The sequence below is a fragment of the Paramisgurnus dabryanus genome, chromosome 11 (assembly GCF_030506205.2).
Source record: "Paramisgurnus dabryanus chromosome 11, PD_genome_1.1, whole genome shotgun sequence".
Lineage (NCBI taxonomy): Eukaryota > Metazoa > Chordata > Actinopteri > Cypriniformes > Cobitidae > Paramisgurnus > Paramisgurnus dabryanus.
Genome location: NC_133347.1, coordinates 8,213,900 through 8,239,498, shown reverse-complemented (window position 1 = coordinate 8,239,498; position 25,599 = coordinate 8,213,900). Strand labels below are relative to the sequence as shown.

Below are 25,599 nucleotides of genomic sequence, written 5' to 3'. Positions count from 1 at the left end.
TTCAGTTTATCTGAGTTTTAGCTAAGATTTCACTGACAGACTTTCCTATTCCAACATTCATTAAATTACAGGTATTTTAAAGTCCACCCAAAAATTAAATTCTGTCATAATTTACTCAATTTACTCACTTGGGTCTTCTGTTACACTGCAAAAAAATGACTTTCTTACTTTGTATTTTTGTCTTGTTTTCAGGACAAATGTCTATAAATTCTTAAATCAAGATGTTTTTTCTTGATGAACAAAATTACCTAAGAAAATAAGTCTAGTTTTTAGACAAATTGTATCAAATTTAAGTGAATTTGTGTATAAAACAAGCAAAAAAAAAAAAAAAAACTGCCAATGGGGTAAGCAAATTTTCCTTGAATTTTTCTTGAATTAAGTGTTTAAGAAAAAATATTTTTTTTCTTACCCCATTGGCAGATTTTTTTGATTGTTTAATCCACAAATTCACTTAAATTTGATATTTTTTTGTCTTAAAACTAGACTTATTTTCTTATATTTTGCTGATCAAGAAAATGCATCTTGACATTTTAGATGCATCTTGAATTTTTTGATATTTGTGCTTAAATCAAGACAAAAATACTAACTAAGAAAGTCATTTTTTGCAGTGTAGGCACAAAACCAGATATAAGGGTCCATTTTTTAAAAATTGAGATTTATATTGCACAATATTTTGGCCAAGATACAACTATTTGAGAATCTGGAATCTAAGGGTGCAAAAAAAAATAAAACTATTGAGGAAAATTGCCTTTAAAGTTGTCCAAATGAAGTCCTTAGCAACACATATTACTAATAATAAACAATTTTTTATATTTTTTCAGTAGAAAATGTATCAAATATCTTCATATTTACATAATATCCTAATGATTTGTGGCATAAAAAACAACAACGATTTTGACCCATACAATGTACTGTTGGCTATTGCTACAAATATACTCATCCTACTTATGAATGGTTTTGTGGTCCAGCGTCACAAATGATCACAAAATAAAACAAATATAAAATTAAACGTGCTTCTAATTGGACCTCATTGCAAATAATATACTATACATTATATACTATATAATTTGTTTGCATTATATAATATAACATAAAGCCCTAAAATAGAATATAATACCATTCACTGCTGTTTAATATTTAGGGGTTACTTACTACTGTAATACTTTTCACATTTTAAAATAATAGTGTATAATATAAAACAATAATAGTAACACAAATGTAATATTTGAATTTATGTTATTATGACTAAAAATAATTAAAAAACAAAACCATGCTGTATAATTCAGCATCTCAATAGTCTCTCTTTTACTAGATTTTGCCTAAAAATGTCCTCGGTCATTTGCATATTTTAAAGCAGCTTTTTGAGATCTCACCTGAGATGTTTTGGTACTGAACAGTATTGAAAAAGCTCCCATCTACTGTATTCTGGTCTCTTATTGCCTGCGGCTTTATTATTCAGTCCACTCATGCAATTTGTAAATCAAATTATATAATACAAATATATTGTTGTTGATATAGAATAACTTGACCAGGTACATTCTGTCACACCTTTACCAAATTTTATCAGACTGCTGGGTCTAAACATCTGTGCTATGTTTCCAAATACAAATATTTATTTATTTATTTTATATTTATACATTTAGAAAAGATGTGTAGATTTGTGGTTTGGTTTCTTCTTGTGTACACGAATTCCTGACATGCCTATATCACCCTTCCCTGAGCTGAGACCGTAAACAAAAACACACAGGACAGACAAAAAAACTCACCTTGATTATCATTTCAAACGTAAAGACGCCAGTAAACACATAATCAAAATACCGCAGCACCTATTGAACATAAAGCAAAGAAAAAACAGGATCAACCCTGGTGAACATGCACACTGAGACTACAGCACACATAGGATTTAGACTTCGTCATAAATTTAAACAAGTGTACAGGAACGCAACTATTCTCAGGATACATGATAAGTCTACCTGATGACATCACAGTAGTGACATCACTCTCACCTGCAGTTACTCTCTGAATCAACAGCATAGTTTATATTATATGCATACAACATCTGAAGAACTCTAAAAGAGACTCGGCAAGCAATTAGTTTCTGGGTTTTATACAGCTGGTACACTGTCACTGGGGAAATGTAAAACCTGCAACAAAAATCGTATTTATATTTGCTTGCAAACAACAGCAAACACTTCATGACCCTCTGGGAACAATATCAGAAGGACAGGTTTGGATTCTGATTGCTTTGATTTGCTGCCAGAAAATAATTTTTTTTAAATCAGACAATCAGAAATCAATTCAGTTTTTATGGTATAAAGCGCACGGCGCAAGTGCACTTAGGGCGTGTCCGAATCCACTTTTGCTAGTTTAACTATGGAAAAATGGTCTTTGTGCCTGGCTCACAGTCTAAAAGGGTTGTTCCTATTCTCGTTATGAGTAATGGGTGTGTGTTGAGCGTAACATGCATAAACCAATGAAAATCATCTCCCATCCCCTTTAAAAGCCAGTTGCATTTGTGCCAATGTGAAATTCCTATTTACATGGCGGAATTTGTACGCAGAAAAACTGTAAGAAGAGGAAGAGGACCACCAGTGTAAGATTGATGTTAAAAAAATTGCGTTGTGTTTTATTTATTGAAATGATCATTTTTGTAATTTAAGCTTTGGTTCTCTTTAAAAGTCATTATTTTAGTAATGATAATGATAATACTCCAGTAAATTAAGCAGTTTTAATTGCTGATAAAGTATGATGCATGATCACTGTAATCTAAAAAAAATATGTTATCAGAATAATTTACAAATATACTCAAAAAAATGTTGTAATGCATAAGTACAAATACTTTATTTGTAACAAACAGGAGAATTTACAAACATGTCAGTCCCTCCAGAAAAATGCAATTATGTGATCGAATGATTCCATGCATTATCATCCAAAGTCTGCATATTTATGCGGGGGAAGCATTTTTTCAAATACGCCACACTTTCACATAAATTGCAGATTTTTGTGCGCAAAATATGGGGGGCTTGCATAATTTCATAATCCCCACATTTCCGTAGCAAAAAGTCACATATATCTTAGTAGAAAGTTGAAAATTGTTGCATTTACTTCACACAAGCGCAGCCATGCCCCCTGTTGCCATGGGAACGTTATGAAGTGACGTAATTACGCGACGTGAACACGGTTTTTCATCTCTTTTTAATCCAACCACAGTTTTTGCAAGTTCCCGCAGGTTTTTGGAAGTTCCTGCAATTTTTGCAAGTTCCCGCAATTTTATTGCATAAAATTGCATAAATATCCTGCATATTCCATCGTATTTTTTATGAAAATGTGTCACAAGATCAAGGATTTTTGCCCTTAACAATCACAAAAAACTCTGCGTTTTTCTGGAAGGACTGACATGGGGAGAGCGGAAAAGTTTCAGCACTCAGGACAGCGCCGTGAATGTTTTGTAAAATATTACTTAAAAATGTTTCTCATCTCATCATATCCAAAGGTATAAAGTCATCATATACAATAAATACATGGGGAAGCATTAAAATAAATAATCAAAATAAATGCAATATTATCAGCTTTTAAAAGCAAAAAAAATCAGTTTACCAGGCTAAAGGTGAAGCAGCTATTCACGCCTTCTAAAATCATGTAAACCGTCCTCATTTGTCTAAGAGACTCAATAAATTTTTTTTTACATTTTAATCCTTTAATCTTTCATATTTAAAAACGTTTGTGTGCTGCTGCGCATCCATGTGTGTGATAAGCAAACGCATGTTGTCGTCTCGTTTATAGGCGCATATTACTAACGCGCTCTCTAAATAACAAAAACAATATTGCGCCATTGACTTTAGAGCAGGTTTTAGTTGGTCAACGGCGTAGTCTATTGTAGTTGCCTCAAAATAGCAACACACCAACAATGCGTCTGAACACACCTCGTTTTCAGCCCAAAATGCCCATGGGCGCACAAATGGGCCTAAATGCATTTGCTATTTAAACAACGTGACGCTGAAAGTGAAAAAGATAACTGCGTCGGGCTCAAACTAGCAAAAAACACTTTGCGCTGGGTGTATGATAGGGCCCTATATTTTTTTAAGTGTGTAAGAATTGGGCTATTGAACCAAACAATTAACAAATATTCCCAAATATCAGTCGCATACACAAACACTGCCATAGCAGAGGGAGATTCTTACTTTGTTTCTTTCCGAATTTGTGTTGACTGGGTCTTCGGCAGCCAGGGCTATACTGCTGGCGGCGATCACAAGAAGGATTGACATCTCGAAATAACGGAGATTGACAATGTAGTGGCAGGCCCTGCGGACCCTGTGAAAGAGATGAGGATGAGAGACATACAGAAAGAGAACAAGAGAGACAGATATATAAAATATTAAATACAGCTTTGGCTCAACAAACGTCCAGCCTTACGGGTTGTCGGGCTTGAAGATGAACATGCTGACGGGTGGAGGGGCTTTGGGTGCGTTTGGGTTTTCCTCTTCTTTCTCCAGTTTAGATGCCTCCATGACTTTGCTATTACCTGCAAAATGTATGCATGGCCTATGTATTAGCAATTAGCGAAAGATAGTCAATACTGAAACATGCAACACCTACCACTACTGATCATGTTGAATAATGGCACAATTTAAACGAGAATAAACTTAAATTAAACTAGCAAGGTCACCACAAACCAGCATAAATTCTCAAACCCGTAATCGAGATCAATTCCATGGGTGCTTGAGTATCTGTCATTTCTATGGCGATGCTGGTATTGAGAGAGGTCTTCTCCTTTAAGGACCCGTGGTGGTTTTTATCTGTCTCGCCGGCACCAGTAGTGGTCTGTGGGGACTGCTGAAGTGTATCTGTGAGCTGAAGTGTTGCAGGCTCAGAATCTTGTTTTTTGTGGGGTGAATTAACGGTTGATTTCGGTTCGGATGGTTCAGAGGTGTCTGGTTTGTTCTGCCTGCGATTAAAAATATAGCATTTAAAAAAAGCAGAAAATAATGATTTTGGATCCCATATGTACCACTCCAACCATGTGTGGAACGACATGATGATATGGAGCACCAACAGTGTTGGGGAAAGTTACTTTTAAAAGTAATGCATTACAATATTAAGTTACTTCCAAAAAAAGTAACTAATTCCGTTACTTAGTTACTCCTCATGGAAAGTAATTCTTACGTTACGTTTTAGTTACTTTTGTGTTACTTTTTCTTTGCTGAGGCTTGATTTCACTAGATAAGACCCTTATGCCTCGTTTGGGATCATTTAGAGTCCTTTTGCAATTTTAAACTGCATTAAAACTGTTACGTTTTGGGGTCCATTAAAGTCCATTAAAATGAGAAAAATCCTGAAATGTTTTCCTCAAAAAACATAATTTCTTCTCGACTGAACAAAGAAAGACATCAACATTTTGGATGACATGGTGGTGAGTAAATGATCTAGATTTTTTTTAAGAAAATAGACTAATCCCATTGTTTCGTATCAAGACCAGTATTGTTTTTTGTAAGGTATGTTTAAATGTCCTACAGTAGTCCCCAAAATATAACATATTATAAAAAATCAACAAATCGCTATGTTTCACCTCTGTTCAGCTACTCTGCTCTCAGTGCTGATCTCTCTATCATCCTTTGATTCTCTTTCATCTCCCTCGGTCACAGGCCTCTGATCAGTGCCACCTTGTTGCATCTCCTTTCCCCTAGCATCCGTGTGAGGTTCGCGGTGGCGTAGCCGTCTGGGCCTGGGCCCCATATCTGGGGTAAGCATGTCCCCCGTCGCAGGTGGCCTGTATTTACGGACTGCCCGCTGTCGCCTGTTCCCGCTCAGTTTAGAGCAATGGTTGTTGACATCTAGGGTGGCCTCAGGTGAGGTCTTTGATTCAGGGGGCTCTGGTGGGGGTAGATTCAGCATCACTGGGGGCTCTGGGAGGGACGTGTCCTCTGTGACTGGGGGCTCTGGAATAGCCAAAGGGGGTTCTGGAATAGACTGATCATCCAAAGGCATGTCCATGGGCATGGTCGGCTCTAAAGTGCCTTCTGGTAGAGTGGTGGTGGTGGTGGCAGAGGTCTCGTTGGCTCGCTTCTTGCTGTTGGAGGGGGTCAAACCGGGTTTCTGGTTGAGCTGGCAACCAGGTGGTCCATCTTGCTCCTCACTCGGGCTGTTGAAAAGAATCTCACGGCTGGACATCTGCCTGTGTCTGCGCAGCTGACTGGTCCTCTGCTCCCACACCGACATGGTCAACCTTCGCCTTCTCTCCCTCCTGGACATGAAAGAGTTAGAGGCATTGAGCGGAGGAGCATTAGCGAGGCTCTCAGAGTCCTCGAAGGAGTAAGCTGCACGGCTCCGATGAATTGCACGCTTCCTGTACAGGTAGGGGCGTCGTCTTCTCCTGAGAGAGAGAAAGAGAGGAACCACGATAAGATGGATGACGGTCGAACCATTCCATAACTATTGTTTACGATATATTGCAAGCAATACGTGCACGTTTGTATTCCTAAACAGTTTAGTATTCAACCCGTTCTACCCTGCTGAAAAGACCAGTTTACTGTAGCCAGTTTTCCTAGTTTCTTGTATGTCTTTGGTGTGATAGGATTTTCAAATTATAAAAGTTTCCTCCGCTGTTATTTCGAGAAGAAATTATGTTTTTTGAGGAAAACATTCCAGGATTTATCTCATTTTAATGGAGTTTAATGGACCCCAACACTTAACAGTTTTAATGCAGTTTAAAATTGCAGTTTCAAAGGACTCTAAATAATCTCAAACGAGGCATAAGGGTCTTATATAGTGAAGCGATTGCCATTTTTGGCAAGAATAATAAAAAATATGCACTTTTAAACCACAACTTCTCGTCTTCCTCCAGTCCTGTGACTCGCGAGCGCGACCTCACGTAATATAACGTAATACGTAAACGTATCGAAACTACGCCCCAGTGTTTACAAGTGTGGAGAAAAAGGACCGTTCTGACGTTGTTGTATGTCAAATGACACTAATTAATGTCTTTGTGTCAGTTTATTCCTTAAAATGGTCCGCAAATGTGCGTTTCATATATGTAACACGTGACTTTTCGACGCAATTACGTGAGGTCGCGCTCGCTTGTCACACACCCATTTGTGTCAAACCCTTATGCCTCATTTGAGATCGTTTAGAGTCCTTTGACACTGCAATTTTAAACTGCATTAAAACTGTTAAGTGTTGGGGTCCATTAAAGTCCAAAATGAAAAAAATCCTGGAATGTTTTCCTCAAAAAACTCAATTTCTTCTCAACTGAACAAAGAAAGACATAGATATCTTGAATGACTTGAGTGGGGAGTCAATTATCTGGATTTATTTTTTAAGAAAATGGACTAACCCTTTAAAGGAATATTCAACTTTCATAAAAAATCTGATAATTTACTCCCCATGTCATCCAAAATGTTTATGTCTTTCTTTGTTCAGTCAAGAAGAAATTAAGTTTTTTGAGGAAAACATTTCAGGATTTTTTTTCCAAATGGTGGACTTTAGTGGACCTCAACAGTTTGCGGTTTCAATGCAGTTAAAAATTGCAGTTTCAATGCGGCTTCAAAGGGCTCCAAACGATTCCAACCAAAGCATAAGGGTCTTGTCTAGCAAACAATGGTCATTTTCAAAATAAAAAAATAAAAAAATATATATTTTTGACTAAACTCCGCCCACAGGAATACGTCAGTCGCCAGCTTTGGCTCAAACGGCTCTGCTAAGCTAAACTGCTGTTGAATCACAACACACTAAACGAGCTACACAATCAGAACTTGTCATGTATTTCTGAAGAAGGGACTCCATAAAACAAGGAATACATCAGCCCGTTTTTAGGACAGTGAAAACGGGTATAGAGATGAGTAAATTGCGTGAGCATATTTTAACAAGAGAAACATAAACACCTTTTATATTGCGCACTGTAAACACAATCAAAGCTTCAAAAACACAGGAAGAATGGGACCTTTAAAACACAAATTCTCATCTTGCATTAGCCATGTGAGGCGCCAGCGTGACCTTAAGTACTTAATCATGTCAAAAGGTCATGACTGACGTATGCAAAACTACCGCTCCAGTGTTTACAATTGTGAACTAAAAGGACCATTCCAACGCTGTTGTATGTGTAATGATACTAATTCATGTCTTTGTGTCAAGTGTGCATTTCACATATGGAACGCATGACCTTTCGACGTGCTGGCGCGTCACGACTAGTGTAAGATGAGAAGTGGTTTAAAAGTACTTTTTTTTTGCAAAAATTACAATTAATTTAGCTAGATAAGACCCCTATGCCTCGGTTGGGATCGTTTAGAGCCCTTTGAAGTTGCACTGAAACTGTAAACTGTTGAGGTGCAATAAAGTCCACTATTTGGAGAAAAATCCTGGAATGTTTTCCTTAAAAAAACTTAATTTCTTCTTGACTTAAACAAAGAAAGACATAAACATCTTGGATGACATGGGGGTGAGCAAATTATCTGGATTTTATTTATGAAAATGGAGTATTCCTTTAACTCAAATATAGTTAAAATAGGTATTAAAGGAATAGACCATTTTCTTAAAAGAAAAATCCAGATAATTTACTCACCACCATGTCATCCAAAATGTTGATGTCTTTCTTTGTTCAGTCGTGAAGAAATTATGTTTTTTGAGGAAAACATTGCAGGATTTTTCTCATTTTAATGGACTTTAATAGAGCCCAACATTTAATACTTTACTCAACACTTAACAGTTTTTTCAACGGAGTTTCAAAGGACTATAAACGATCCCAAACGAGGCATAAGGGTCTTATCTAGCGAAACGATTGTCATTTTTGACAAGAAAAATAACAAATATACACTTTTAAACCACAACTTCTCGTCTAGATCCGGTCGTGATGCGCCAGCGTGACCCCACGCAATACGTCAAGAGGTCACAGAGGACGAACGCGAAACTCCGCCCCAGTGATCACAAGTGTGTTAAAAAAAGAACGTTCCTACGTTGTTGTATGTCAACTGATACTAATTAATGTCTTTGTGTCAGTTTATTGTTTACAATGGTCCGCAAATGTGCGTTTTATATATGTAACACGTCACCTCCCTACGTCACTACACATTTACGTTAGGTCACGCTGGACCGGACCTAGACGAAAAGTTGTGGTTTAAAAGAGGATATTTTTTATTTTTCTTGTCAAAAATGACAATCGTTTTGCTAGATAAGACCCATATGCCTCGTTTGGGATCGTTTAGAGTCCTTTGAAACTCCGTTGAAAAAACTGTTAAGTTAAGTAATAAATGTTGGGCTCTATTAAAGTCCATTAAAATTAGAAAAATCCTGCAATGTTTTCCTCAAAAAACATAATTTCTTCTCGACTGAACAAAGAAAGACATCAACATTTTGGATGACATGGTGGTGAGTAAATTATCTGGATTTTTCTTTTAAGAAAATGGAATATTCCTTTAACTACTTTAGGTAAAATTTTCCATCAAAACCAAATACAGCTACAGTACAGTAGATACGAAACCTTTTTAGGGACCACTGTCAAATACATGAGCAAGTATACTGGTCTGTTCAACAGGGTAGAAATATCTAAAATTGACTTTGGTTTTGAAGCTATGGAAAATATGAAGAATATGTGGTAAATAACTGCTTTTCATTCAGAACATAGCAGAAAAGTGCAGTAATTCTGTTTTTGTGACTTCTTGTGACTTGAATTCATGGTCCAGCTTGTTAGGACAGCAAAGATGGAAACCAACTGGACAGAACTGCAATATCAAAGTGAAAACTAAACAGCAAAACTGGAAATAGAGCTGATTCAGAATGGAGAGAGTAAATGTATGCAGGAAATGTTACTGTAAGAAAGTGACAAATCAAATATTAACCAAAGATTAGATTTGAAAATGTGAAATCAGACATTGGATAAGGATGGCAGAACAGAAAGCTTTACCCAGATAGGAAAATTAGGCAGTGCTGAATATTGAAATTGGAATAAACAGACTATTACTTACTGGCACTTGTACTCTTGTGTGGTCCGTGTTATCAATGAGCGATTGGTTGAAAACAAGACATTAGTGCTTTTGAGAACAAGGACAAAACAAGCCAAGCATCACAGCCCAAATCTACAAAAACATGTTTTTGGGATGAAGGCATCAATTTAAGGGACAGACCTCCACAAAAATCTGTTATTATTTATTCATCCTAAAGTAATTTTAAAGTTCCATAAAAGATGACTAAATGGGTGAGTAAATAAGGCAGATTTTTTGGGTGTACCACCCCTTTAAATGGTACTGGTTACCTTTTATTTTTTTTAGAAATATAAAAAGTTTTGGGCTGTGTAGCAGGGCAGCAAAGCGTCACATGACAACATGATGGTAGATATATTAGATCAGAGGCAACAAATACAGTATTCTGGATCTTGAAATGTTAAGACGTTAAGAAACATGGCACAGATATAAGACATATATAAATGGGGTCCATATGCATAAGCACACAATATCAGAGAAGGAGAGAGAAAGATAGAAAGAGCACCCTAAATCATTTATTTAGTAATCTACTCATACATTTGCATTTTCTGGGAAAGACGTCCATATTGTCATGCTAACTGAAGACATGCATTCATTTCTCAGATCTGATCAAGCAGTTTCCAACATGCTTCAACAGCCTTTGTTTATCTATGACGTATACATGCAAGTATACATCCAAATGCCACGGGCTTCAATTTTCAGACCAAGTTCGCTGACAAGCAACAAATGCAACTGTCTGTCTCAATACCTCCCAAAATCCTGTAGACCCTGTGGTATTCACACCATACCAATGCGCATTGACAGAGGCATGGGTTTCGTACAAAACATTATTTGTTTGGGCTTGTTTTCAGGATTAAATTAAACTATTGCGTAATGGCATAGCTTTTTTCTGCACTCACCAACTACATTGGTTATTTGTAGGCCCAGAGAGAATCCGAGAATATTGTTTATAGAAAACTAAAAAAGTATTAAATTAAAGGGGACATATCATGAAAATCTGACTTTTCCGTGTTTAAGTGCTATAATTGGGTCAAGAGTGCTTCTATCAACCTAGAAAATGTGAAAAAGATCAACCCAGTAACTTAGTTTTGGTAAACCATTCTCTGCAAGCATGTGAAAAAATAGGTCATTAAAATTTGGCTCCCCTTGTGATGTCAGAAGGGGATAATACCGCCCCTTAATCTGCACTATCCAACCATGGTACTGCCATTTAGTGAAGAGATCAGCTCATTTGCATTTTAAAGGACACACCCAAAACTCACACCTACAAAGTGGCAATTTAAACATGTTATAATAAATTATAATTATCTATATGATATTTTGAGCTAAAAGTTCACATACGTACTCTGGGGACACCAAAGATTTATTTGACATCTTAAAAATGTCCCCTTTAATTAAAATATTTCAGGACATTTCTAGCATTCATAACATTTCAGGAATGACAAAAAACTAATTCATGTGGGCACACAGATTCTGTGTGGGCCTAGTTATTCGGGACGTAGAGACAGTTGCCAAAAGTTTCTTTCTTTGTTTCTTTTACATTTCTTGACTGACAACTTAGCTCAACTTTCTTTCCTTTCTGGGTGAACTATATGTTGCTACTGTCTGCTAACAACGTTTGCAGGGGTGAATTCAAGAAAATTGCATAATTGCTCTCAAATCAGTTAAATTCACTAGTCTTGGAGGTACTGTCTGTTTAGGTGCACACTCCTAAGTTGTCTCTGCAATGTCAGCTATAATTTGTATTATCAATACATTATGCTATAAATAAAAAAGAGAAGTAAATTTAGCTTTTAATGCATCGAGGATCAATCAAGAGATGTAAATTTGGCTTGCTTTGTTGAGGACACACTCAATTGTCATCACAACTTGCACATGCTCAGGTCCAAGTATCTGGCATCACATTCATGCAGTGTTAAAGTTCTCAAATCCACGGGAAGATGCATCTATGTTCTCTTTGGTTATGAAAACCACAGCTAATCTCCATTTCAAAGTGCAGATTCTGTTTTGAGATCACAACAGCAGGACGCCTTTTCATTGCCTTTACAAAGGAAACAGCATATGCATTCATATCCATGCCTGACCAATGCGAAAGCATTTAAACTCTGTAATACTCCCTTTGATGGCAACGATGTCATCTCTATGCCAACATAATAGACTCATCCCTGCATAGACTGGGAAGCCTGCCGGTTGCTATGACAACATGCTGTTTATTTCGAAGGGAATTATTGTGCTGTGATAAGCAAGAGCTTCAATAAAATCCCTGTGCAATCTTTCAATAAGCACATCTTCAATGACGGTAAACACTTTACATGATTTTTTTACTCAGTACAGGAATAAGGTCCCTTTGGAAAATCTCATTCGGCTAAACCAAAGCAAACCTGTTTAGCTTAAAGTCGACACAAAATTAAAATAGCTTCCAGACTCTACCCGTTTTACATTCATTGTCTGCTGCAAACTCATTTTTGACTTCTGGATCCAATAAATTTGCAGTGAATTAACAAGCCATTAACCTCTACTCTTCTCTGTTTCACTTGGAAATACGTCACAATACTGAAATAAGGTCGGTTGCCACACAGACTTCGACTTGCACTAACTCTCATTTCACATCAGCATTTATGGCACATATGTCTACTACATACAACTGTGGCCCTGTTTATACCTGGTATTAAAATGCATTTTGGTTGATCAGATCACAAGTGAACGAGAGAGATGCATGTCCGTTTACACCTTGTGTCTCTTTTGTCCACTTTTGACTGCTGCTGTCATGATTACTTTGAGCGAGATGTTAAAACGCAAGTGGGAGAACTGACAGGTTTAAATTGAAGCACACTAATATTATGTACCACTGATAGTAAACATGCTGTGAAATGTTTTGTACATGTATATGTAAGAGCTTTCTTATAGAGCAATTGATGAAATAGGCTCACACAACTTTCAAAGGCTTGCTCAGTGCATTGCATTAGGACAGTAAGTGGTCTAACTGTGCGTTAACACCAGGCGCAAATAAATCAAAAACATTGCGCTATTCGTGCGTAGTTGGGCGCCTCTGACATTTTGAGTTAACTTGCTTCATTTGCGTATTAAAAATTTGTGTCATTCGTGTGTGAAATTCAGACGCAAATACGCTCAGTTTGCCAGCTTTAACTTGCTTGTAGTTTTAATGTATATATACACTCACCAAAAGGATTATTAGGAACACCATACTAATCCTGTGTTTGACCCACTTTCGCTTTCAAAACTGCCTTAATTCTTCGTGGCATTGATTCAACAAGGTGCTGAAAGCATTCTTTAGAAATGTTGGCCCATATTGATAGGATAGCATCTTGCAGTTCATGGAGATTTGTGGGATGCACATCCAGGGCACAAAGTTCCCATTCTACCACATCCCAATGATGCTCTATTAGGTTGAGATCTGGTGACTGTGGGGGCCATTTTAGTACAAGAAACAAATTTTAAATGATTCGAGGTTTGTGACATGGTGCATTATCCTGCTGGAAGTAGCCATCAGAGGATGGGTACATGGTGGTCATAAAGGGATTGACATGGTCAGAAACAATGCTCAGGTAGGCTGTGGCATTTAAACGATGCCCAATTGGCAATAAGCGGCCTAAAGTGTGCCAATAAAACATCACCCACACCATAACACCACCAGCAGCAGCCTGCACAGTGGTAACAAGGCATGATGAATCCATGTTCTCATTCTGTTTACGCCAAATTCTGACTCTACCATCTGAATGTCTCAACAGAAATCGAGACTTATCAGATCAGGCAACATTTTTCCAGTCTTCAACTGTACAATTTTGGTGAGCTTGTGCAGTTGTAGCCTCTTTTTCCTATTTGTAGTGGAGATGAGTGGTACCCGGTGGGGTCTTCTGCTATTGTAGCCCATCCGCCTCAAGGTTGTGCGTGTTGTGGCTTCACAAATGCTTTGCTGCATACCTTGGTTGTAAAACGTGGTTATTTCAAAGTTGCTCTTCTATCAGCTTAAATCCGTCGGCCCATTCTCCTCTGACCTCTAGCATCAACAAGGCATTTTCACCCACAGGACTACCGCATTCTGGATGTTTTTCCCTTTTTACACCATTCTTTTTAAACCCTAGAAATGGTTGTGCGTGAAAATCCCAGTAACTGAGCAGATTGTGAAATACTCAGACCGGCCTGTCTGGCACCAACAACCATGCCATGCTCAAAATTGCTTAAATCACCTTTCTTTCCCATTCTGACATTCAGTTTGGAGTTCAGGAGATTGTCTTGACCAGGATCACAACCCTACATGCATTGAAGCAACTGCCATGTCATTGGTTGAGTACATAATTGCATTAATGAGAAATTGAACAGGTGTTCCTATGAATCCTTTAGGTGAGTGTATATATATGGCTCAAATTGAGTAAAGAGCGATAAAAGTACGAAGATATGTTGTACAGCTCCAGGTGTCCACATATAGTGACAATGATGACATTCGTGAAATGTAAACCACCCCTAACACTTTCGACCACATGAGGGTCTACACCACAAAGCAATCCGTTCAGATTGAATTTCAAAACGTTTAACACCCCATTTACACCTGTATTTAATGTCGTCCACTTGTGATCCGATCAACCAAAATGTATATTAATATCAGTAACAGGCCTTGTGTCATAACTGACTAGCCTGTGAATCCAAAACAACCTGACTGGGTATTTTGCCCTATAAAGCGGTTAAGGATCATGCCAATTTAGATTTCTTTGAAACAATGAAAACATTTCCAGACAAGAGACTGTTGTTAGTAATGTTAGTGGGCATTATGCTGCAAGAAGCCTGCGAGGGGGTAAATAAAGCAGGCGAGGGGGTACTTGGTTCACTTACTCTGAGCACATAAAAGACGACATTGGTCCGACCTCCTTGGCTTTCTGTAGTGCGTGTTTCTTATTAAATGCCTCCTCTTCCTCCTCTTCATCCTTCGGAGCAACAAGGCTGTGTTTCATTCAATTGCATTTGAAATCTTTCTGCACGTATAGGGTAAGAGAGCTAGAACTGGATTTACCTTTGTGAGCTCCTGGGCATTGGCCAAATTGTCAACAGCGATAGCCAAGAAGACATTGAGGAGCGTATCTGACCATTTTGTCAAGGATTTTACTCAATTGGAGCTCTAAAAACTGAACCCAAGATGCAATACAAGCATGGATATTATCAGCACACAGCTTAGTCAACAACTGTACTCCTTCATTGCTTAGATTCCCAGGAAAGACAGACTGATCAAAGCATGAATGCTTGGCAAATGCATAAATATAAATCACAGATGATGCATGAAAAAAGGATACAGTTTCCAAACAGGGTTAAAACAATGAAGTACACAGACGACCACATCCCTGACTTAACGCCGCCTTGAGAGCGTATGCCATTGTACATGACCTCATTCCAGTCTTCACCAGTAAGAATCTGCAAACACAGTATATTTAACTAGGTTACAAAGTATATGTGACCCTGGATTGTAAAACCAGATATAAGGGTCCATTTTTTTTAATTGATATTTATACATTATCTGAAAGCTGAATAAAAATCTCTTCATTGAAGTATGGTTTGATTGGAAAATGTTTGGTTGAGATACAACTATTTGAAAATCTGAAATCTGAGGGTGCAAGAAAATCCAAATATGGGGTGTAATGAATCGCAGCACTGAAGAGCAACGTAGTTTTCTCTTTATGTGAGCGAATGCTGCATCTCCTTCCCGAAGTTGCGTTTGGAATTCACTATCTGTCTGTGTGTGCGGGTGTAAGTTCACTCAAAAGTGCATACACGGAGAGACACGTTTCAAAAAGCAAGCCAACATACTGTAAAATCTTTCTGTTCTTGACAGGACACATACAAACAAAATTATCTCCACAGTATTCTTTTTTTAATAAAAACATTTGTTTATGTCTTAAGTGTATGTATAGATTAGATGCAGAAACCAGTCCGTGCTTATCTTAAGTCTTAAGTATTAATCTACTTAAGTCTGTGCCATTCATGTCAGTCAAACAACCCAAGACAAAGCAAAAATCATCTCTGTAGCTCTAAAAAAATATATACAAATAAATTTAATTTATTCAATGAAAACAGTGTTATTATTGATTCGATTTCTGTACCTTATGCCAACTTTTTGTTCTTTTTTTATAAATGTTTGTAATTTCTTTATTTGTTCTTGTTAGATTTTTATCACCCATTTTTCACTGCAAAAAATTATTGTCAAGGAAAAAAATTCTTAGTATTTTTGTCTTGTTTTCAGTAAAAATATCTAAAAATTCTTAAATTAAGATGCTTTTTCTTGATGAGCTAAGTGACCCAAGAAAATAAGTCTAGTTTTTAGACCAAAAATATCAAATTTAAGTGATTTTGTGCATAAAACAAGCAAAAAAATCTGCCAAAGGGGTAAGCAATTTTTTCTTGACCCCATTGACAGATTTTTTTGCTTGTTTTATGAACAAAGTCACTTTAATTTGATATTTTTGGTCTAAAAACTAGACTTATTTTCTTGGGTCGTTTTGCTCATCAAGGAAAAGCATCTTAATTTAAGAATTTTTAGATATTTTTACCTGAAACAAGATAAAAATACTAAGAATTTTTTTTTGAAAATCATTTTTGGCAGTGCTAATCTAAAAAAATGATCTGATCCGTGCCTCAAAAATGTAATGTGATCCGAACTGTAAATTATACCCCTATGTGTGAATTATGACTGGTTTTGTGGTCCAGAGTCACATAAAAATTACTTGTATATTGAGGAGTGTTTATTCTCTAAAAGGTATACTATAACTTCATGCATTTTAATTAATAGAACTTAAAAAGAGCCACATTTCTGACCAACAGGCATGTTTATATAGACAGTAAAATTTACTATGTCCTGCTGATCCTAATTACCTCTTCATCTGAATCTTTGTAGTTTAATATTTCACTAAATAATTAGCCCTCTAAGAGTCATGCACTGTACTCAGATTACAATTTAAAGTCTTACTTGAAACACTGTCATAATAGCTGCCGGAAAAGTGTCAAAATTAGTTGGGGTGTAGTCTTCAAAAATGAACCTGTGGGGGGAAAAAGAAAATCTGCCATCTGTTGTAAGTCATTTTCATTCAAAACAAGTCTGAGCAGGTTACTGAATAATACATTATTTGCTTTTCACTGACATACATTTTCAATAGTGTCCCTGCACCTGCTACACAGTTATTGTTTAACCAAAAATTGCTTTTTAGAATGAAACTTGATGATGTTTGATCTTGTTTATAAATAGAGTTTGACGCTGGTTGGTTGTATAAGAGCTCAGCATCAAAATCTTGCATGCATATATCTGCAGACATAAATTTTGATTAAAAAGCAGATTCAACACTACACTACCATTCAAAAGTTTAGAGTCACTTGAAATGTTTTTGCTTGATTATGAATAGATAATCTGAATTGAGATTATTCAGTTACAACATTTCCCATATTTACATTTATGCTATTGCTATGCTGTCTTGCATATGTGATATTGATAAAATCTTACCTCCCACCAAACAGCTGCATGCCTAGAAGGGCAAAGACCACAATGAAAAGAAAGAGCAGGAAAAGCAAACTGATGATAGACTTCATAGAGTTCATCAGAGACACAACCAGGTTCCTCAGAGACGCCCAGTACCTATCCAACACACAAACATCTTCTCTGAGTTCAGCTTGAGGACATCCAGAGACCGAGCACTGAGGTTAATAAAGAGATTATTATCCAGTAAAGAGGTAAACAGACCCAGGAGGCTGTGTTTTCAGGCCAGCCTGCACTTACTTTGTAATCTTAAAGATCCTCAGCAACCGTAAGGCACGCAGAACGCTTATCCCAAAAGATGTGCCGGGTCTGAAGAATCCCCAGAGCACCTCAAAGATGCTGCCGACTATCACCTGTAAGAAATTTTGGCAAATCTGAGGTCTGATTTTATAACATTATGGGTGGAATTTTGATTGTGATGCTTTTGTGGTGGGAACATTGGTGAGCATTTCTCTGGGTGCTGATATTATGAAATTAAGTTATAACATCATCTTTAACTGTTTTATGCTATTTCAAAAAAAGTCTACTGTGATTGATCAGGTCTGTTAAGGAGGTCTATTACCTTATTAAGGTCAAACAGACTACTTCCTCCTTATACTTAAAGGTCCCATGTCACACAATTTTTTAAAGATAAAAATAAAGGGATAAATACTCAACGGATAATTTATTATAACATGTTAAAATTGCCATTTTGTAGCTGCAAGCAAAAATGTGCCATTTTGGGTGTGTCCTTAAAAATGCTACAGATGTGGCCTTTAAAAACGCGCGTTTTCTCCCGCGGCATTCGCCAAATCGTCTCGCGGAGTCACGCAGAATTCTGCAAGTGTTTTCGGGGGGGCTACTTTCCCTTTTCCCTTAATGTGTTTCGCTTCACAGAAAATCCACCAGGTGGCGCATAAAAATCTACATTTTTATATGCGTTGTCATTGCGGTTGTTTCCAGAAGTTAATAAGGGCATTGCTGAATATTTAATATTTCTATTAAAACAGCAAAGTGACGTCAACCCCTTCTTGCCAGCATAACAGCGCATACATATATTAAGATGACTGTACGTGCAATGGGCATTTATACTAAGTGCAACAAAGAATTTAGTGTGAGCCTAATACCCTTAACTCTATTTACAATGAATATCTTAATTATTTGTGTTGTCGAATTTTGACACCGTTTCATTGTTTGTTTATAATATTAATAATTATGTCCGTTTTTCTAAAAGTATTAATATTTTAAAGAGATTCATGTGGTATAAAAATACATGTTTTAAAGTTAAAAATGTTGTAAAAATATATTAGTATTATTGTTCTTAATATATTAAGAACAATAATATGACACATGTATATTGCGCTAAAATGCTTTACATATGGAAAGAGGAATTCTTCTCAACCACCACCAATAAAGTTAAAAAAATATTCTTTAGAAAAATAGCGTTTAAACCCACGCAGAGCGAACAAGAAAACATGGGCCTATGCTTACATACTGTACAGTGGGCATATGATATCTTTATTTAGTTTTACATATTTAAAACTTTAATAATACCTTTCTTGCGCATATAGGCAGTCAGTGTTATGATTTTTTTTAATCCTTTCAGCCGTTATTCATAACAATAAACGGATTTCCTTATTGAAAGAAAAACGTAGAAAATGTTATTATGGGTATAGTTGATGCAAATAAAGTGTGCAGTATACAAAAAATGCAAACAAATTATTTCTAAAAGTGGCAAGATTTTAAAAAGATAAAGGTGGTATAAAGAAAGACATGAGAAAAGTAGAGGTATGCAAAAGAGCACAGTTTAGTTATTGTTAATTAAAGCGGTTTTATACACCTTTGTTTGAATTGACAAGCATTTTATTCGCCACTTTCAACACATTTTGTGATTCATTTACTGATTTATTACAGAAAATTGTTGTCAGAAGCAAAGCTATTGTACAAAGCATCTTTATATGTATGTTTTAAAGTTAAAAATGTTGTAAAAAATATATTAGTATTCTTTAATTTAAGAATAACAATATGATACATTTATATTGCGCTAAAATGCAATATACATTATTCTGCAAGCAATATAAATTATTCTCAACCACCACCAATAAAGTGTAAACATTATTCTTTAGAAAAAAAACGGCGTTTAAACCCGTGTTGCGTGGAGCGAACAAGAAAACATATGATTACATGCTTATTCGGCATATGATATCTTTTTTATTTAGTTTTACAGTTTTAAAAGTGGCAAAAAAGTTCTTAAAATCTAATGAATACTGGTTTTGTAAAATGTATATAACTGCAGATGCGTGCGTGGAATCCGGGCAGGTATCATTTTCCTCCAGACCTTGGCGCATGGTCGCGGGAAGGCGAGAAATATATTTTTTTTAAGTTAAAATATTTTGCACAATTGATATATTACTTATGAATATTTTAGGAAATTATTTTTGACACACGTAGGTTATTACGTGTATTTTGGATTTTAATTTCATTACTGTGCCTATCCGTGGCCTCATCCGAGCGCACTTTCTCCGCCTTGCATCTTTTGAAGACATTGGTATGCAGCACCATGACCCAGAAAAGACTCACACACCTTTCCCTGATGCATGCCCACACAGAAATACTGAACTCCCTGGATATTAGTCCTCTAGCTCATGAGAGACTTTGGAATCTCTATTATACAACCGGCGCAATTCGCGAGGCGAGTTTTTTCTGTTCGAGTAAAGAGCGCGTTGATAATATGCGTATTAACGGAATGACAACGCGGGTTTGTTTATTACATGGATGCGCAGCAGCACAAAAACGCTTTTTAATATGAAAAATTAAAGGATTAAAATGTAACAGATTATTATTGAGTCTCTTGGACATAAATGATGACCAATTATGAGACGTTAGAAGGCGCAAAGAGCTGCTTCATCTGTAGCTAAGTAAATAAATGCTTTGCTTTAAACAAATGCATCTACTTTTAAATGTTTTTTTTTTTTAAATGCTACCCAACGGATTTATTGTATATAATGACTCTGCACCTGTAGATATGGTGAGATGAGAAAACATTTTAAGTAATGCTTTTAAAAAAAACATTTCGCTGTCCAAGTGCTGAAATGGCTCTCCACACGTTTGTAAATTCTTTATCTTTTGTTTGTAACAAATAAAGTATTTTTACAGTACAAACCTTATATAAAGCCTATTCTAAAAATGTAATTATACACCATGTTTTTCTTTATAAAAGTATACAATATCAGAACTAAACCCATCATTATTTTTGTTCAAATTATGAATTATTTATATGTTTAAAAAAGACAGTAATAGTACTATTTAGTAAAAAAAGATCTATATAAAAATATACTAGGTATGTTAATGTGAGAATATTTTACATCTGTTAATCGACGTGTGATCTTAACTTAAAAACGAAAGTAAAATATGTTCGTCCGCATGGACATTGAAAACTGTGAAGTTTAATTAATATTATATGTTGTTATAATATTATATGTTGTATGTAAATTGTAACGAAAGTAATCCCCCCTGGGATAAGTATTTTTGCTTCTGATTAATAGCGCATATTCATCTGAGAACTGATGATGTCTGTGTGTTTCAGACCCTGGCTGTGTGCCCTGAAGTGTATATGACAATAAAGTAGTAAATCTCAATGTATTTATTTTTAAAATGTATTTTAAATAGGCCTATAGGCTCATAGGTTTTTTGGTTAAAAAAATTCACAGCACCCCCTGTTCAAAATGACTTCCAGCGGCCCTGCCTTGACGCTTTGTGTGTTCGACTTTAAATGGTGCGGCGCTGACTGGTCGGCGTATGACATCAGAGTACCGCGAGAGCAAAGGTAAAGTCGGACCATTTGTAACATTTCGACTTGCTCTCGCGGTACTTTGATGTCTTCGTTGCCGAACTGTCTGCGCAGCGCCACATAGAAACGCCCTTTGACTCTTTAAGGCAAAGTACCAGCAACATGAGAAGTGGTGGCACGCAAAAGAAAGTGAAGGTACGCAGTACGCTAAAATATAAAGTGTCTGTACTGCGAGCACTGGTTTAGTTATTTACATCGTGTGTTGCTCTTTCACCATTGTGCACCCGCGCACTCGCTCTGTAGTTTGTAGCTCGCGCTCCGGCTTCGATAAACAATGCCCGTTTCTCAATACCAAGTAGGGGAGAGTGGGGCAAAGTGAGCCAGTGGGTAAGTTGACCCACCCCCTTTATCTAGGCAAACATACAGATTTGTAGCCGTGTGACCACAAATACAGGTAGCAACCATAATTTATATTTGGCTATATTAAAGAGAAGGACAAATTAAAGAGTTATGATTAAAGTATGATTTAAAAAAAAAAAAAACAGTTTTTATCCTATCAAAGTAAAATGTATACATACCAGGTATAATGGCTGTTATGTCAAAGTAGATTTATCCAGGTCTAAATATTTATACCATAAATATTGGTGATAGGCTAATGTATAAAACCATGTGAATGATTTAGCTAAAGATTAGCCTGAATTACTAAGCTAGGCAGTTTCCCAGAACGGTGGCTGTGGGGCAAAGTGAACCAGATGGGGTAAACTGAACCAGGGGTTCAACCCCACCATGAGGCACTGTAACCATTGAACATGTTTCATAACAAAAAAAAATTCTGTGTAGTTTCGCACAACTGATTTGTTCATTTTTAAACATTTTAGAAAACATATCATGCTAAGACATTACAATATTAATTAATTTTTATGCATTTGGCGTTTTGCAGGTCCACACTGAAAAAACAAACATACCACTCAGAAACGTCCATTGACAATCTCCAAACAATAAGTTGTTCCTCAAAATCTGTATTTTCATCTGATACAGACTCAAACATGAGTGGATGACATCAGAGTACCTGGTGAAACGCGCTGGTGAAAACTGGATAAACCGGTTTTCTTTGATGAGGTGATCGATTAGCATTGGGGGTTGGCAAAGAATTGGCAGACCTAGGGGTGGGTGGTTTTTAATTTCTTGACTCTGTGTCACTGGTAGCTGCTAAAACAAGCAGCTAAACCATGTACAATTAATTACATTTTGGAATTAACTTCCTTCATGTCTTTTTATTTATACACTGTAAAAAATATTTTCTGAATTTTTAAGTAGTTAGCATTAAATATGTTTACAAACAATTGGTTTACAAACTCTGGGATGTTTGTGATTATCATCATTCAGAAAAGTGGTGCTTGTGTTTAGACTTGTGTTTTACGTGATTAAATCATGAAGATTACATTAGTTTCTTTTCAGTGTAGAACAGTTTGTAATCAAAATGCAAAAATATAGTATATTTATAAACATCGCTGAAACAAAGAGTGAATTAAAATTAAAAAAGTAATAAAGTTAAAGCTGCTGATAATTTTGTTTATATTTACTAGCCTTTTCTGAGTGAAAAATGTTTAGATTTTGTTAAGTAGCCTAATACTCCAATTTATTTCAGTGTGGGTTTCTCATTTTTATCAGCTTTCTTTTGCTTTTCAAAGGGCCGTCTACCTTTGCTACCGCCAGTGCTTTAATGTGGGCCGGTAGGCGCCAGTACTCAGTACCGCCACTTCCAAATATAGCTCTTGCGTACCACCACCTCTCCCTGCGCCCAGAACGTACTTCTAGCGTACCAGAACGCTCATTTGCACATCTGTTTAAATCAGAGGCTTAATTTAATCCTTTGGCTGCGCTGCCGCTTTTCAAAGCGCCCTTCACAATGCAAGCTACCTAATTCGTCCCACCGAGAGCAGAGACTACATTACCCATACACCTTTGAGTTTTACAAGTTAAAAGCGCATGCGTAGCTTTTGCTGCTGTCAATAGGCTTGTTCTACTTCATGCGGCGCCCCGAGAATCGACAGCCGGAAGACGTCACAGTATCGCGAGAGCGAGGCGAAATATGATTTCTTGAATCATTCTCGCGGTACTCTGACGTCATTCGGCTGTCGGTTCTTGTGGCGCCGCATGAAGTCGAACAAGCATAGTGTTAACAACGTGGTTTGGAGAGGTGTGTGAAACGCGCAACCATAGCTGCTCTGTTAAAATGAAAATACAATGAATACTTAATATGCCCTCCTGGTTTTAGACTCTGAGGAGTAAAAGAACAAGGTCAGAATCAGAGGACTCTCGCTGGCTGACATCCCACCAAGCCAGAATGATATCGCTGCAGGTACCCTTTTGTAGGTACGTGACAATCTCTGCTGTCGCGGCTGTCAGCTTGGTTCCCCTCGACGCAACTTCGGATTTCCTCAGACGATGTGCAGTGTAAAAACATTATTGAAATTGTATTATACATACTTGCTAAACTACAAGTGAACAAAATTTCAATGAATTTGAACGACGCGCACAGGAGTTTTATCACCCGCAAAATGGAAAACAATGGGACAAAATAAAGTGATGACTTTCGAGTTTCAAATGGCCAATATTTTGTTATTCTTGAACCCATAGACATGGTCTTGGTGTCCAGAGAGTATCTTTGCCCGACAGCGACAATATGTTATTAAAAAATAAATTACGTAATTATGGATAAATGAGTGCTTGCAGAATATATATATTTGAGAATGCTTATCAGTACTTTTTTGTTTCTTTAACTTTAAAGATGAATATTCTTCTTTAGAGATGGGCAATTTTCAGCAATAGCACATTATATTCAACATTTTGAGCTCATAAAAAAGATTTTTCGCTTATTTAAATGATTTTTTTTATGTTTTTATGCACGTTTAGTTTTGGTGCAATTTCATCAAAAGCTTATAATTAGGAAATACACACAACACGCTTAACGTATATTTTCTATATGTTAAAAATGTTGTAAAAATTGCGTATTCTTATATAATAAGAATAACAATATGATACATTTATATTGCGCTCAAAATGATTTAGAAATGGAAAAAGGAATTCTTCTCAACTGAGTGCTTGCAGAATATATAGGCTATATTTGAGAATGCTTGTCAGTACTTTTTTGTTTCTTCAACTTTAAAGATGAATATTCTCCTTTAGAGATGGGCAATTTTCAGCAATAGCACATTATATTCAACATTTTGAGCTCATAAAAAAGATTTTTCGCTTATTTAAATTACTTTTTTATGTTTTTATGCACGTTTAGTTTTGGTGCAATTTCATCAAAAGCTTGTAATTAGAAAAATTCACACAACATGCTTAACGTATATTTTCCATATGTTAAAAATGTTGTAAAAATTGCGTATTCTTATATAATAAGAATAAAAATATGATATATTTATATTGCGCTCAAAATGATTTAGAAATGGAAAAAGGAATTCTTCTCAACTACCACCAATAAAGTTTTAAAATTCTTCTTTAGAAAAACGGCATTTAAACCCACGTGCACCGAACAAGAAAACGTATGCTTACATACAGTCCGTGTATGATATATTTTTTATTTAGTTTTACATATTTTTATTTATATGCATTTAATAATAGTCTACCGTAAGGTCATAATGTACACACTGTTAAAAATGATTCAGTGGCTTTGTAAATATCTCTAAAATAAATGATTAAAGTAACTTAATAAAATCTCTTAATGCAGTTATGCGATTTTTTTAGTTGGAAAATAAATTACTTAAAATAGAACAGATATTTTGTGTAAAATGTACATATATTATTTGATGTATACGCCTTAATAATATAAGTATTACATTTACAGATGATTTTAGTCAATATATTTAAAAAGGTCAGAGTAATATATTTAAGTTTTTTAAACTGTAATAATTGCATATTTCAAATTATTATTATTTCTATTTGACATCAAAAATGTGTAAGTTTTACGCCTAACTTGAAGTATGAATTACTCATATTTTCACATTGATATTATTTGAGTAAATGTAGGCAAAAAATAAATTAATAATAAGTAGAAAAAATGTCAATTTTAAACAATCACATAGCCAACGGTTTTTAATCAGCAACAAAGAAACTGCACATTTTGCCGATGACAAACACCTCAGAAACTCCTCCAATTTATGAATATTTACACTCACAATATGATTTTATTTCCTTAGTACAAAAGTATAACATATTATACAAATTCTCAGTGAAATGTATTAAACACCATTGCATACTTTTTATCGTGTTTCATACCATGTAAAGGGAAACATAATAATATAAAAAGTAGCCTACTGTTCAGT

The 25,599-nt window shown here is 36.0% G+C and overlaps 1 protein-coding gene across 4 annotated transcripts in view; it reads right to left on the bottom strand.

The window, feature by feature from the left end:
- The window catches only part of cacna1ea (calcium channel, voltage-dependent, R type, alpha 1E subunit a), a 92,291-nt gene that overhangs the window by 27,858 nt on the left and 38,834 nt on the right, over window positions 1-25,599 (bottom strand). For 3 of the 4 annotated variants that reach the window (XM_065248445.2, XM_065248451.2, XM_065248446.2), the window contains exons 12-22: window positions 17,740-17,852; window positions 17,467-17,598; window positions 16,939-17,008; window positions 15,272-15,389; window positions 14,995-15,062; window positions 14,817-14,908; window positions 5,567-6,370; window positions 4,692-4,945; window positions 4,414-4,522; window positions 4,182-4,311; window positions 1,767-1,826 (exon numbers count right to left, since the gene is read on the bottom strand). In XM_065248445.2, coding sequence (XP_065104517.2) covers window positions 1,767-1,826; window positions 4,182-4,311; window positions 4,414-4,522; window positions 4,692-4,945; window positions 5,567-6,370; window positions 14,817-14,908; window positions 14,995-15,062; window positions 15,272-15,389; window positions 16,939-17,008; window positions 17,467-17,598; window positions 17,740-17,852 — 1,950 coding nt within the window. The remainder of the gene's footprint in view (window positions 1-1,766; window positions 1,827-4,181; window positions 4,312-4,413; window positions 4,523-4,691; window positions 4,946-5,566; window positions 6,371-14,816; window positions 14,909-14,994; window positions 15,063-15,271; window positions 15,390-16,938; window positions 17,009-17,466; window positions 17,599-17,739; window positions 17,853-25,599) is intronic. The other variant, XM_065248450.2, reaches the window with a different exon arrangement.